The sequence below is a fragment of the Anguilla anguilla genome, chromosome 6, assembly GCF_013347855.1.
Source record: "Anguilla anguilla isolate fAngAng1 chromosome 6, fAngAng1.pri, whole genome shotgun sequence".
Taxonomy (NCBI): Eukaryota; Metazoa; Chordata; class Actinopteri; order Anguilliformes; family Anguillidae; genus Anguilla; species Anguilla anguilla.
The window spans coordinates 60875109-60890570 of record NC_049206.1 but is presented as its reverse complement, the minus strand read 5'-3'; the positions used below and the strand labels follow the sequence as shown (position 1 = coordinate 60890570).

Sequence of the window (15462 nt, the reverse complement as noted above, 5' to 3'; positions counted from 1 at the left end):
AGAGTTAGCCAGGGAGGCTAACTCCCCTCGGTAGTCCCTGGGCTGCTGGGATTTGGCCTGGTTTTGGGCTGCTCCCCTCCTGCCCCTCTCCTGCCCCCCTCATCTTGATGAAGGGGGGGGATCAGTGGTAGGACAGTGTGCTTTGATGAGTTTTATCCCGTTATCGAGTCCTCTTTGATGTTGTCTCCAGGAGTCGGACACCTTGCGTTATTTCAAAGGGGCATCTTTAGCTTGGACCACATGACCCTGGCAGCTGAGCGCGTGATTGGTTGGTTTCGGCAGGTCGTGCTGGATGATAATATGTTTAGCGTTAAGTGTAGTAATCCCCTGTAGGATTGAGCTTAATCTGCACTGGTACTACGCTTCAACTGTAAAGCTCTTTACTGTGCTACTGAGCCAGAAAATTGCCTTTTATCTCCTTTAATGTGTAAATATGTACGTATCACACCACAGAAATTAAGTGTGTTATCATTTAATCATTCAGTAGATTTCTGTGTGATTTTAGCGGTTGAATTTCACTTCCATTAAGGGAAGTACCTCTTAACAGCGTGGAAGCACACGTGTGATTTTAATGAGAGGTTAGATGAGTTTGGAAGTTACCAGTTTAGGTTTGGGCTTTGAGGGGTTAGATAAAAGCTTGAAGTAAAAATATTAGGCATGATGTACTTTCTCCAACTGAATGTTATGTACTTGAAAATAAAATGGTAAATGGACTGCATTTATATAGCGCTTTTATCCAAAGCGCTTTACAATTGATGCCTCTCATTCGCCAGAGCAGTTAGGGGTTAGGTGTCTTGCTCAAGGACACTTCGACACGCCCAGGCCGGGGTTTGAACCGGCAACCCTCCGACTGCCAGACAATCACTCTTACCTCCTGAGCCCCAAATAAAAATTAAATCTCATGAGTGTTTGCAGTCTTCCCAATTTCTTTTAGACGTGTAACTAATTCAGAATTTCTCAGCGAATCTCCAGTGTGATGCTAAATGCGGGACGGACGTGTGCAACAGTTTCGGCAGAAATTCTTGGAAGACAGGCAGGGAGGAGAGCCGTGACGGGAAGGAAAGTGTTCCAGCGGGTTATTAAGTTAAACACACAGCAGGCGGGCTGGCGTGCCCAGCGCGCCCTGCTAGGGGTCTGTAATTAGGGAGGGGGTGGGGCTGGAGGGGGTGGGGCTGTAATGACAACCTCAAAGATAAAAAGGTTAAGAGCTAAAAAAATAAATTCCAAACTCACTGATTACTCTGCCTGGTGGGTGAAGTTTTGCCAGGAGGTGTATTCACGACTATCACATCATTTTGGAGAACTATCATGGACTGGTTGTCCTGGATTTAATGAGAGTGGGGTCGATCGAACCGTCACCGTCTGTGCTGGTAAAATCGTTTGTAGAGAAGCTGCCTCCTGTCGATGCGGGAGCCAGATTTGCGTGCGCCAGTGTGCTGTGCTGTTCTTCCTCTGCCTCCTGCTTTAGCTCATCTGCTGCAGTTACCCAATCATGTGGAAATATTTAACATTCTGCCAAACTGAGTGAGGGATTGTGGGTAAAGAATACCATCGCTAACCGAGTATTCCTGCGCATGCTGGAGTAAGAACGCTGCTCAGGAGGGTGTCTGTCTGAGCTCCAGGTGAGGCACGGGTGTTTGTAATCCTTCGTAAGGTGAACTTGGCTTCAGTGAGTATCTATCACAGGTAACACGTACAATTTCTGAATGCTGAATTTCCCTGAATAAAGAGAGTATTCCCAGGCTTGTAAACCATTGTAATGAATAACCATGTCTTGCTATCTACAGTACTTTTCTAAGCTTTCTAGAGCTTTGAAAAATAATTTTGGTGATTGATGTTGTACTAAGTCTCCATCTTGCTATGAACATTTCGCAACAAGCATTTATAGATTTTCTTGCGTTGGTTTAACTTAATGTTTAATTTTTTTCTTACTTGAACTGTGACTTGCGGAGTCCGGGTTTTTTTCCGTGGGGGGCGGGAGGTCAGTCATTTTATAGTACAACTGTGGCGTGTAAACAAGTTAGCCAACAAGCACGTCTCATCTTACTGTACAAAGACCCGAAAATTGAAAAGAGTGAGGCCAACATTGCAGTTTGGTGAAGTTGCTGTGTTGTTGGTTGTCGGGTTTCGGGACACTGGGCTTACAAGGAGCAAAGAGAAGCGCTCTATCAGTCAAGTCACCTGCGCGTCCCGGCGCGGCGACCGGCCAGAAACGGTCGTCTGCTCCGCCAGCTGTTACCCGCAGCGCGAGCGGCAGCGGGGTTAAGTAGCGGGGGGGGACGCGGGTCGTCCTATCAGAGCGCACGCGCGGAGTCCCTGCCCTCCGCAGGATGCGAGCTCCTGTCAGGCGTCCAGAGCGCTTCCCGCTGCAGGATGGCCAGCCCGCAGCGACTTGTTGCTCTCTGTGCGTGGAATCCGTGAGGATTGTTTGCTGATCCGCGGCCGCTCGCCGGATTTTCTAAACGCAGTCCTTTCTTCACCCATTCTCTCTCGTTCCCCGGGAAGCGTTCTTCAATCACGACGAGCAAACTAACCAGCCTTCGCGGTGGGAAAAAAGGTAGCGAACTCCGTATTCGCGTGTGGTTTTCGTGTTTTGAAAATGGCATGGATTGAATTTGTGCACGGACGCTTTCCTGAAATAGCGACCCCGCTTTCTTCTTCTTTTTCTTATGTGTTCTCTGCGCAGCAACGTAACGTTTACGACGTTACCGGATACATGAATTTTGGGGAACTGTTGCCTTGTTAAAGACGCGATTTGTTTTAAGATGGTCATTCGCCAGTAAATTAGTGTTATTAGGTCTTAAATTTCAGTTTCTGTATTCGCTGCGGAGAAGTAAATCACCAGTTGCGGGTTGAAAACGGCGAGGATTTAAGCACTGTGTACTTTTTTTGCTTTGGATAATCGAATGTTTTTAGTTCATTTTGTGCGAATGTGTTCAGCCGCGGTAGTGTACGTAGCCTACTGTATTACATATACGCTGACATACGGAGCGCAGAGTTTCGGTGTGCTGTGGGGATCTCGTCTTTATTTACACTCTTCGGTTTAAACGCCACACGTCCGAGTCGTGATTGTAAGGTGGCAATTATACGACGCTTGTCTTTCAATGTAGTTCTAAGTAGAGTCCACGCGTACTCTTGTTCTGCAGTTATATTCGGTACTAAACCTCGTTGAAACGCGAGAAAAAATGTTTAAATTGGCAAAAAATTAAATGTGTGAGGTTTCGATTTTTTGTGGCGTTTAAAAAAAAAAATATATTTTAACAGGGAAACAAGGGGAGAAAATGATTATAATCTAGAGTCTGACATTTTTAAGGGGAAGTTCCTCTGTGGTTGCATTGAACGGTAGTATGGGGGTGGGTTGAAGCTTGGACTCTGGACCTGTGATTGTGGGGTGTTTGGGGGGGGGGTTCCCTTAGCTGTGTTTTCCTGTGCCCGGGGCATGAATTCGGTTTGGGACAGGGGCCTTTCTCACAGAGGGTCTACAGTGGGGTTATGGGCTGTGTTTGGTAGGGCAGTCTGCACTGAAGCCCCTGTGCTTATTAATGTTAATTACAGGAGTGAAGGTTCAGTCCCAGTCATTGCAGAACCTGATAAAAGCACATTTGCCCCCCCCCCCCACCACCGCCACCATGCGCATGGCTGCCACTGTTTCTTCCCAGCCAACAAAACTCTGTTTGTGTCAGTGGGCTGGGGGAGGGGGGGGATGGGGGGGAGAGGCGCACAGACGCTCCTGAATGTCTCACCTGGCTGTGAAGCGCTCGGCGCCAGAGTGTGGAGCCCCCCCCCCCCCCCACACACCCACCCCCCCCACCCTCGGGAAAAGGCTGACGTTTGCGCTTCGTATTCTTCAGGACACAGAAAATCACTTCAATCTCAGGGTTTTCAAAATGCAGCAGGATTTAAGATTTTTGGAAATTTACTTATTATTATTATTAGGAGTAGTAGTAGTTGTTGTTGTAATAGTATTTTATTTTAAATTCTTTTTACAAAAATGGCTTTCTTTAATGCTTTTTGCACGGTATTTATTGTAAATTGAGTATTATCAATAGGAGTTAAAAAACGAGAATGCTTTGTTTTGTAAAATGCATTATTTAAATATATTTTGATTTGATATAATTACATTGAGCGTTAACATGTTTTCCCCTTACCTTTGAGCCAAAATGGCTGTAATTTCCCTGTTTTCCCCTTACCTTTGAGCCAAAATGGCTGTAATTTCCCTGTTTCCCTTTTACCTTGGAGCCAAAATGGCTGTAATTTCCTCTTTTTCCACTTGCATTTGAGCCAAAATGGCTGTAATTTCCCTGTTTTCCTTTGGTAAATGTCTGCTGCATTTACCCATGCACTGCCCCCCTCCCATACTCTGCTTTTTTTATTTTATTTTTATTTTTATTTTAAATAAAACATTTCCCCCCTCTTTAAATAGAAGTTGCTGGATCATATTTTATGAATGGCAGTCAAATATGAGCATTTCCCTGACCTCTGCAGTGGCTGAGTATTTCTGATATTTCGTGCGCACCAGTGACGTTTAAGGTGGTGTACCGAACAGATCCTTTTTTCGTGACCCCCCCCCCCCCCTCGCATCCTGTTAACCCAATCAGAAAAACACTTGTGCCTTTCATTGGCTTATTTATTCACCCCGGTTTGGGAAGGGGGGGCTCATTTTCACACTGCCCCACCGCAAGCTTTAAAAGGGGGTGCTGTTTGCAGGTTTTTATTTATTTATGCTTAAATGTAAACAGGCCAGTTTCTAAGTAACAGTGGAGAGATGCCGACTGGGAAAATTATTTTTTGGATGTACAGTCACCTTATGTGATGGACAGATAAGGTATTTTACACATTGGTGGTGCTGCCTTTGGATGCAAGATGAATTTAATGTGCTGCCTGCCAAGTTTAATTTTATCAAGACAGAGAAGTGAGCTGTGTTTAAATATGGTTAACCAATATCTCTCTCTCACACACGCTCGCACACACACCTGCACACACACACAGGTCAGTTTTGTCTACCCCCTTCCCCCCTCACTTAAACAGACCAGGTCTGTCGGCTCGCAGGTAACAGGTTTGTGTCACAGAAGATAAATCACGTGGCATGTTAAACATTTAAAAAAAGCATTTTTGCTGATTGATGGGTAGCCGTTGCCTGGGGTTACTGTAGATGACCCAGTTTTGGGTTTGTGTCTCTCAGTATGTTATGAACGGTCCAGGTTAATGGGCCCCAGCGGGGAGTTTAACCGAGCCAGGACCCCCTGCAGTCACCGTGTGCACCAATCATGGTACTGGCTTTGATTGACAGGTCACTCACCCAACCACACCCCCACTCCCCCCCCCCCCACCCCCCAACCATCTGAATCAACGGGTTCACCGAAATCCTGGTGCAGAGTGTGGGGCGTGTCCACTTTGGTGGATGTAAATTGTGTGATTTGATTGGTCGATTGATTGATTGATTGGTTGGGCGGGGTTAAATGGGGTTTGCACGGCTTCAGATTCTCATGCTGCTTCCTGTTTCTGACTCCGCCCCCTAGAGGAGAGGCGTGATCTGAGGCGCTGGCGGGAAGAGGACCATGGCGCATAGCAACGGGAACGGCGACCTTCTCCTCGGCAACGGGGGCGTCCCGGCAGCGGGCGGCATCGCCACGGCGACGGCGGTGGGACCCGAGGCGGACGGCGGCACGCTGCGCGGGAAGGTCAGCCAGAACGGCGGCGTGAAGCACAACGGGCTGCTCCGCCCACACCCCGCCCCCAGCCCCGCCGACACGCCCAAACCGCCCCCCTGCTGCCACCGCTGCCCCTTTCACCCGCCGCTCTGCTGCCACGGCAACCAGCAGGAGTGCCACATCTTCCAGAACCGGTCTCCGGTCCACCCGGCGCCCTGCTGCCTGCAGCAGCACCGCGCCCAGGACCACTTCCAGAACCCGCCCGGCCCACTCAACATGGCCAGCATGAGGTACAGCTCCGCCTACTTTACCCCCAGAGGCAGAGCTCCGCCCACTTTACCCCCAGAGGTAGAGCTCCGCCCACTTTACCCCCAGAGGTAGAGCTCCGCCCACTTTACCCCCAGAGGTAGAGCTCCGCCCACTTTACCCCCAGCGGTAGAGCTCCGCCCACTTTACCCCCAGAGGCAGAGCTCCGCCCACTTTACCCCCAGAGGCAGAGCTCCGCCCACTTTACCCCCAGAGGCAGAGCTCCGCCCACTTTACCCCCAGAGGCAGAGCTCCGCCCACTTTACCCCCAGAGGCAGAGCTCCGCCCACTTTACCCCCAGAGGCAGAGCTCCGCCCACTTTACCCCCAGAGGTAGAGCTCCGCCCACTTTATCCCCAGAGGTAGAACTCCCACTTTACCCCCAAGCTGAGCACACACACAAACACACAAATCTTAAGAAGAGTTCAGAAGGAACCAGTCATTTAAAGTCTGTTTCCGCCTGAGCATATAAGCTTTATACAAATGTTCTCCACTGTATCCTATCTCTCTCTCTCTCTCTCTCTCTCGGTCTCTCTCTCTCCACCTCTCTGCAGTGGGGGGGGGAGATGGGGGGTGGGGGATCTGTAGCTGTTAACGCTGAGAATATCTTTGTCTGCTCTTCTGTCATCTCGAGGTCAAGGCTGTTGTCACAGGGATAACCCAAATCCCCCCTCCGCCCACCCCGTCCCCCACCCCGTCCCCCACCCCTCCCCCCTCCCAAGGTTGCGCGTTGGCGGATATTCACCGGGCCACGCAGTGCCGCGGTACGGCGCTAGCTGAGCCGCACAGACCCTTCCCTCTATGAAAGGCCGCTTTCAGGAACGGTGGAGTGATATGCTCCCCCCCAATGAAAAGGGAGGAAAAGAAGGAAAAGCCTATTCTCCTCTTCTTTTTTGCGTCTCTCATCATCGGTCTGTCTGCCCCCCCCGGGTGGGAGACGGTGTTGACGGGCTGATGGGTCCACAGACACAATACAGACGCTACCGGAGAGCTGTGGTGCCAGAACTTTCCGCAGTCCAGCTAAAATAGCCTTTTAACTTCCACCAGTGGGTTCATCAGTACAGACAGACAGGCTAATAGGCTAACAGGCTAACAGGCTAACAGGCTGACAGGCAGACAGGCAGACAGACAGAGACTTTGGCCTGTCTGTCTGTGTGCTGCTTTGTGCATGATGGTGTTAAACTGCAAAAAACAAAAAGTAGAAATCTTTCCTTTTTCATGCACAAGGTCAGAGGTCATTGTGTCCTATCTGTAACTGCTAAAAATATGTCCAGCACAACTTCCCTGTTTTATGACTTAAGCTATTAATGTAGCGTGAGGGGCTGTACTTTTTGTCTTGCATAAACAAGACCCACACACGCACACACACACATGCACACACACACAAATACACACTCTCACACACACACACACACATGCACACACACACAAATACACACTCTCTCTCACACACGCACACACACACGCACACACACAAACACACGCACGCACAGTTGGGTGAGGGAACATGGTGATAAATTGCACTCTTTTTTTTTTTTTTAACTGCCATTTTTAGTAACAGTTTTTTTTGGTGGTTTTAAGTGCATCATATATAGTTCTTCTTGCTCTGAGACTCAAGCTGGTTCTTATTTCAAACAGGAATTCCTGGTGCTTTTTGGTCACTGGCTGCAGCCCATATTTTACCCTTACGGCAGGAGGGAGGGGGTTAGGGGGTGATGGGGGGTGTTTGGGGAGGGGGGGGGCGTTTGGGGGGGGTAATGACTAGCGCATGCCTGTCGCCCGTTTGCGGTGGGGTGCCCAGCCGGCCGTCTCCCCGTTACGTAAGAGTACCCCGCTGCTGACAGGGCGCCCCGAGAGCTCAGCCTCAAACAGCAGCGTGATTTACCTTCAATTAGGATTCCCCCCCTAACCCCCCGCCTCACACACACACTCTCCCGCCTCACACACAGACACACTCTCCCACCTCACACACACACACTCTCCCACCTCACACACACACACACACTCCCCCCCCTCACACAGACACACTCCCCCGCCTCACACACACACACACTCCCCCGCCTCACACACACACACACTCTCCCCGCCTCACACACACACTCCCCCACCTCACACACAGACACACTCTCCCACCTCACACACACACACTCTCCCCGCCTCACACACACACTCCCCCACCTCACACACACACACTCTCCCCGCCTCACACACACACTCCCCCACCTCACACACAGACACACTCTCCCACCTCACACACACACACTCTCCCCGCCTCACACACACACTCCCCCACCTCACACACAGACACACTCTCCCACCTCACACACACACACTCTCCCCGCCTCACACACACACTCCCCCACCTCACACACAGACACACTCTCCCACCTCACACACGGACACACACTCTCCCGCCTCACACACACACACACTCTCCCGCCTCACACACACACACACTCTCCCGCCTCACACACAGACACACTCTCCCGCCTCACACACACACACACTCTCCCGTGTCCCGTCGAAACGCTCGTGATGTCACTTGCGCGTGCTAAGCTGCGCCCGGCGGTCCCGCTGTGGGGACGGGTCGCTGCGCTCGCTGAGATGGGTAAAATTCACGTCTTCTTCTCTCGTGAATTTCTATCGCAGATGTTTCTCTCTCTCGTGCTTTCTGACTTTTTAACTCCGCTGTTCAGTATACAGATCCATCTTCTTCTGTGACGACAGATTTGAATCACAGATGCAGTGAAAGTTTGTTTTATTGATTTATTTTTTTTATGGACACATCCGGCCCAGTTGCAATTTTTATTGCCAAAAAAATGAAGACAAGCTTCTCTCCCTCCCTATCTCCCCCCTTTCTCTCTCTCTCTCTCTCCCTCCCTATCTCCCCCCTTTCTCTCTCTCTCTCCCTTTCTCTTCCCCTGTCTCTATCTCTCTCTCTCTCCCTCCCTCCCTTTCTCCCCCCTTTCTCTCTCCCTCCCTCTCTCCCTATCTCCCCCCTTTCTCTCTCTCTCGCTCCCTCCCTCCCTATCTCCCCCTTTCTCTCTCTCTCTCTCTTTCTCTTCCCCTGTCTCTATCTCTCTATCTCTCTCTCTCTCTCCCTCCCTCCCTATCTCCCCCCTTTCTCTCTCTCTCTCTCTCTCTCTCTCTTCCCCTGTCTCTATCTCTCTATCTCTCTCTCTCTCCCTCCCTCCCTCCCTATCTCCCCCCTTTCTCCCTCTCTCTCTCCTTCTCTTCCCCTGTCTCTCTCTCTCTCTCCCTCCCAGGAGCAGGGTTTATGAGCTGGGGCGCTCGGTGGACAGTGCGGTTCCCGTGTGCAGGTCAGACTGGGGATTGGCTGTTTGCTGTGTGTTTACCTGGCTGGGCACACCTGAGTAAAGTTTGGCTGGGAGTCGTGTCTCTGACGCGGTGTTGGGATTTTCCAGAGCTGCGTTTCCTCCTTTAGAACCCTCGTCATCGGCCCCCGCTTTTAACGCCTTCCTCCCTCTCACCAGCTCTGTAGTTTCAGCCAATCACACGACTCACCGGTTTGAGTTTACTCACCGTTACGAGCACTTCTGTCCTAACAGTGAACCTTTTTAGAAATAATACTTTTTTTGGTTTAATCATTATTTGATCTTTTTTTTAGTGCATTTACTGCTGCGGACAGTGTGTCTTACTGCTGAGTGATTTACCTGCTTTCATTTATATGGAAAAAGTGAAATTGCTCGTCCTTGAAAAGCCAGGACTGCTTCTTTGGGAGGAGGGGTGGTGTAGATTTCAGTGGATCTTTTCATGGAGTGGAGTTGTGTGGGAAGTACATTATGGTTCTTAACATCTGAACGAGGAGGGATATCTTTCACAGAGTTTCCTTCCTGAATGAAAAGGGAGGAGTTCTCTCACAGCCTTTTCTGAATGCAGAGAGATGGTCTTTCACAGTGTGAGAGATTCATTATGGTATTTAATGACTGAATGAGGAGGGAGATGGTCTTTCACAGTGTGAGAGATTCATTATGGTTTTTTATCGACTGAGCGAGGAGAGGGGAGATGGTCTTTCACAGTGTTTTGCAGTCCTGAGGACGAGCTGGTGTGCTTTGGGGGGAGGGGCGGGGTGGGGTGGGGTGAGGTGGGGTGAGGGGGAGCGGGGGCGGGGGTGAAATCCCATAATTGCGGAGAATGTGCCTGCAGCATTCTAACCCAAACCTGTGCTGGGCTGGGGTGGGGGGGGGGGGGGGGGCACTGTGACCTGCAGTGGCTGAAAGCTCCTCTAAGAGACAGCTGACACGGAGAAATCAGCCGTGGCGTCAGGCCTTCCTCCTCCTCCTCTTCCTCGGGGGCGTGCTCGCTCAGGAAGGCTGGAGCCAGTCTCCGGGCCGCTGGCCGCGTGCCTAACAGCACCGAACGCTGCTTCCAAAAAATTGTGAAAAAAAAAAAGATAAATAAAAAACTTATGCTATCAGACATGTGCGTTTGATTCGTTGCACAAGGGTTTATGTCCTGTCGCTGGTTTCCATAGCACCCCAGAAAAGTAATAAAAACACTCCCAACCCGTCCCATATATTAACCTGTGCGTATGGATGTATGGGTTCCAGCTGGTGAATCTGAATATGACGAGCGTGTTTTATAAGCAGGAGGATATTTCAGCACCGTAAGAGTGTGTGTGTGTGTGTGTGCGCGTGCGTGCGTGCGTGTGTGTGTGTGTGCATGTGTGCGTGAGTGAATGTGTGTGTGCGTGCGTGCGTGTGTGTGTGCATGTGTGCGTGAGTGAGTGTGTGTGTGTGTGTGTGTGTGTGTGTGTGTTTTTCCCTTTAATTCAGTATAAACTGAAGAGATCTTACCCTCCTGAAACTCAATGGTTAAGTAAGCTGACGTTCTCTTTCTCAAAATAAAAAAAAAAAGCAGGCCGAGTTTCCTCTGCTGGAACAAAGGGTTTCTTTTGAAATGTTTTAACAAATACAGAACAGGGTTTCCTGAAAGGCAACAGGTCTGGACCGGCACGGTCTGTCTGAAAGTGATCTTTACGCTATCAGTTTCACCTGCCCGTCAATCCATTACAATCCCTGCCACACCATCCACCGTAAACAAGCCGGTCTGTCTGAGAGCGCTGGGTTAAAGCTGCAGTCTGCAGACACTGTGCTGGGTTAAAGCTGCAGTCTGCAGACACTGTGTTGGGTTAAAGCTGCTGTGTGCAGACACTGTGTTGGGTTAATGCTCTTGTGTATGGCCTGTGTTGGGTTAATGCTGTTGTGTATGGCCTCTGTTGGGTTAATGCTCTTGTGTATGGCCTCTGTTGGGTTAATGCTCTTGTGTATGGCCTGTGTTGGGTTAATGCTCTTGTGTATGGCCTGTGTTGGGTTAATGCTCTTGTGTATGGCCTGTGTTGGGTTAATGCTCTTGTGTATGGCCTCTGTTGGGTTAATGCTGTTGTATATGGCCTGTGTTGGGTTAATGCTCTTGTGTATGGCCTCTGTTGGGTTAATGCTGTTGTGTATGGCCTCTGTTGGGTTAAAGCTGTTGTATATGGCCTGTGTTGGGTTAATGCTCTTGTGTATGGCCTGTGTTGGGTTAATGCTCTTGTGTATGGCCTGTGTTGGGTTAATGCTCTTGTGTATGGCCTGTGTTGGGTTAATGCTGTTGTGTATGGCCTCTGTTGGGTTAAAGCTGTTGTATATGGCCTGTGTTGGGTTAAAGTTAGTGCGCTGTTTGGCGCTATGCTGATAACTGGCGGCTCATCCTCCCGGCCCTGATTTATATGGCGGGATTAGCAGTGCTTCTGGGAAATGGGCTCAGTGAATTCCTCCTTATAATCACCCAATGCAGAAAAGCACTGCACTTATAAGGCGTTCGGGCTGGAGAAGGCGCTGGGTTGCAGTGTGGAATCCCTACCGGGCTGTACTGGGACCAGGCTGTACGCAGGAGCAGGCTGTACTGGGACCAGGCTGTACGCAGGAGCAGGCTGTACGGGGACCGGGCGGGCTGTTTGGGGACCGAGCTGTAGGGGGACCGGGCCGTACGGGGACTGGGCTGTACGGGGACCGGGCTGTACGGGGACCGGGCTGTACGCAGGAGCAGGCTGTACGGGGACCGGGCGGGCTGTTTGGGGACCGAGCTGTAGGGGGACCGGGCCGTACGGGGACTGGGCTGTACGGGGACCGGGCTGTACGCAGGAGCAGGCTGTACGGGGACCGGGCTGTACGCAGGAGCAGGCTGTACGGGGACCGGGCTGTACGGGGACCGGGCGGGCTGTTTGGGGACCGGGCTGTATGGGGACCGGGCTGTTTGGGGACCGGGCTGTACGGGGACCAGGCTGTACAGGGACCGGGCTGTAGGGGGACCGGGCTGTTTGGGGACCGGGCTGTACGGGGACCAGGCTGTACAGGGACCGGGCTGTAGGGGGACCGGGCTGTAGGGGGAGCAGGCTGTACGGGGACCGGGCTGTACGGGGACCAGGCCGTACGGGGACCGGGCTGTACGCAGGAGCAGCTGAAAGCTGTTGGTTCCGCAGTCGGAGACCCCCCCCCCCCCCCCCGTCTGGCTCTTTTAACCCCCCTGACTTTCGCACATGTCAGCTCCTGTAATGAAGCCATCACATCCTCTCACTGCAGACATCCTATCTCTGAGCTGGAGGGTCATTCTTGGAAAAAAAACACGCAGTCAGGACAGAACGTGGTGTTATGGATTTAGCAGCTTTCTTCACGCTCCTAGTGCATCATGGGGCCTTTAGGCCCAGACCAGGATGGGGTCGGTGTTCGCCCTTGTCTGATGTCATCGGTTAGGCTCAGTCGCAGTATAATAACTGAGAACACGGGAGCTGTGGGGGTCGTGGGGGTCGTGGGGATTTATGGGGGCGGATTCTGTGCTGTAACGGCCTGACGATTTTCACGCCTGTAAATCAGCCCGAATGTGGCTTCCTGAGCGCGGCGAACATGAGGGCCGCGGCAGAGCCCCTCCCCCTCTCCAAGCCCCTCCCCCCACTGCAGCAGAGCCCCTCCCCCTCTCCAAGCCCCTCCCCCTCACTGCACCGGAGCCCCTCCCCCTCTCCAAGCCCCTCCCCCTCACCGCGCCGCAGGGCTTCAGTGGGCGTAATGTGGAAGCTGATGAAGCACAGCAGGAGCGTAGGCGGGGTGTGAAGCCATGTGGGCGTGGCCCTGTTACCTGGAGTTCAGACTGCGCCCAACATTGCTCCCCGCACGCGCTCAGTCGGCTCGAGAGTCGCCCGGAGGCGGGGGCGCTTCAGTCGGCCGGGGCAGTTTAAGTTCCAAACTCCAATGTTTTCATCTCACATCTCACAAACTCACCAGCCGCCTGGTTGTTTTGGGGTTTTTAATGAAAAGAAGCAGCTTAAAATTTGTGCAACTTTGCGATGAATTTCTGTGTCTAGAAGAACTTCCCCAGTGGATTCTGTCCGCTCTCATTGGTGGAGGCTGGGTTGTAGCAGACACCTGATAGGTGGACTGCGGTCCTGAGCACCGGGCTCGGGGGAAATGAGTTATCCCTGTTTATTTTACCTGGGACTTTAGAATTCCACGGGTGCCCTCTAACGGGTTTGAAGCGCTCCGTCTCAGTTTTAGGGTACGGTTAAGCCGGGAGGGGGGAGCGGGGGGGGCGCGGGGGGGGTGTAATGGAGATGTCTCGCAGACAGCGTGTAACTCGGCTGCGGTGTTGAAATCCGGCCTGCATGTCTGAAATTTCGGCATGTCCATATTTCATGCGCAGGAATGCTGGGATGGCAGCCGTGACTCTGAGAGCGGGAGCATCTGCGGATGTGTCCCCCACTGAGCGCGCTCACACCCACAGCCCCACTGAGCGCGCTCACACCCACAGCCCCACTGAGCGCGCTCACACACACAGCCCCACTGAGCGCGCTCACACCCACAGCCCCACTGAGCGCGCTCACACCCACAGCCCCACTGAGCGCGCTCACACACACAGCCCCACTGAGCGCGCTCACACCCACAGCCCCACTGAGCGCGCTCACACCCACAGCCCCACTGAGCGCGCTCACACCCACAGCCCCACTGAGCGCGCTCACACACACAGCCCCACTGAGCGCGCTCACACCCACAGCCCCACTGAGCGCGCTCACACCCACAGCCCCACTGAGCGCGCTCACACCCACAGCCCCACTGAGCGCGCTCACGCCCACAGCCCCACTGAGCGCGCTCACGCCCACAGCCCCACTGAGCGCGCTCACGCCCACAGCCCCACTGAGCGCGCTCACGCCCACAGCCCCACTGAGCGCGCTCACACCCACAGCCCCACTGAGCGCGCTCACACCCACAGCCCCACTGAGCGCGCTCACACCCACAGCCCCACTGAGCGCGCTCACACCCACAGCGCCACTGAGCGCGCTCACACCCACAGCGCCACTGAGCGCGCTCACACCCACAGCCCCACTGAGCGCGCTCACGCCCACAGCCCCACTGAGCGCGCTCACGCCCACAGCCCCACTGAGCGCGCTCACGCCCACAGCCCCACTGAGCGCGCTCACGCCCACAGCCCCACTGAGTGCGCTCACGCCCACAACCCCACTGAGCGCGCTCACGCCCACAGCCCCACTGAGCGCGCTCACGCCCACAGCCCCACTGAGCGCGCTCACACACACAGCCCCACTGAGCGCGCTCACGCCCACAGCCCCACTGAGCGCGCTCACGCCCACAGCCCCACTGAGCGCGCTCACGCCCACAGCCCCACTGAGCGCGCTCACGCCCACAACCCCACTGAGCGCGCTCACGCCCACAGCCCCACTGAGCGCGCTCACGCCCACAGCGCCACTGAGCGCGCTCACACCCACAGCCCCACTGAGCGCGCTCACGCCCACAGCGCCACTGAGCGCGCTCACACCCACAGCCCCACTGAGCGCGCTCACACATTATAATATTTATTATAAAGAGAGCATTTTTCTCTGACTCTTAAAATGAGTTCTTGCTGTAGTTTGGCTCGTGTTTCCTCAGCTTTCATAGCATTGTCGTTTTATTCACTGGAACAAATTTTATAAGCCTGTGTGAACAGAAAAGAAAACCTTCCAGGAATTTCTTTTTTAAGGTTGAGGCTGAACTGCATTGCGCTTAGATTGAATCACCTTCGGAAGCTGCCTGTGCCTAATGCGCGGTGTGTTTCTCACTGATAATAAATATGTTATAAAGGCATTCACTTAAGTGATGGATCGACACAAGCTGCTTATTAAGGACTTTTCATGGATAAATGCATCAGATGAAGTGTCCCTTAGTTGCTGGCCTTACTCAGGAGGAGGTGAGTGTCTGTAGGAGGAGACAAGTGGTGATCCGGAATGACACTGAAGGTAGAAGCTGAAAAAGGTGTAGGAGGACGAGGAGGTGGAGGAGGAAGAGAAGGAGTTGGAGGGAGAGGAGGAGGTGGAAGAGGAGGTGCAGTGCTGAATCCCTGGAGAGGCTGCAGGAGTGCTGGAGGCCTCTCCTCATGCTGAATGTGTTCACTCCTGCTTTTCTCAGCGTTCCTGTTCCAACAAATCCCTCTCTTCCCCTGCGTGCTCTGCTTCTTCTGGTGGT

At 52.8% G+C, this 15462-nt stretch overlaps 1 protein-coding gene across 8 annotated transcripts in view; it reads left to right on the top strand.

Annotated features, from left to right (window-relative positions):
• disp1 (dispatched homolog 1 (Drosophila)) overlaps positions 1 to 15462 on the top strand; it is a 55528-nt gene that overhangs the window by 29554 nt on the left and 10512 nt on the right. For 6 of the 8 annotated variants that reach the window (XM_035422209.1, XM_035422205.1, XM_035422206.1 and 3 more), the window contains one exon: positions 5520 to 5941. In XM_035422209.1, coding sequence (XP_035278100.1) covers positions 5559 to 5941 — 383 coding nt within the window. In that variant the 5' untranslated portion in view covers positions 5520 to 5558. Of the gene's footprint in view, positions 1 to 1404; positions 1623 to 2338; positions 2557 to 5517; positions 5942 to 15462 lie in introns of those variants that run through there. The other 2 variants (XM_035422210.1, XM_035422208.1) reach the window with 2 other exon arrangements.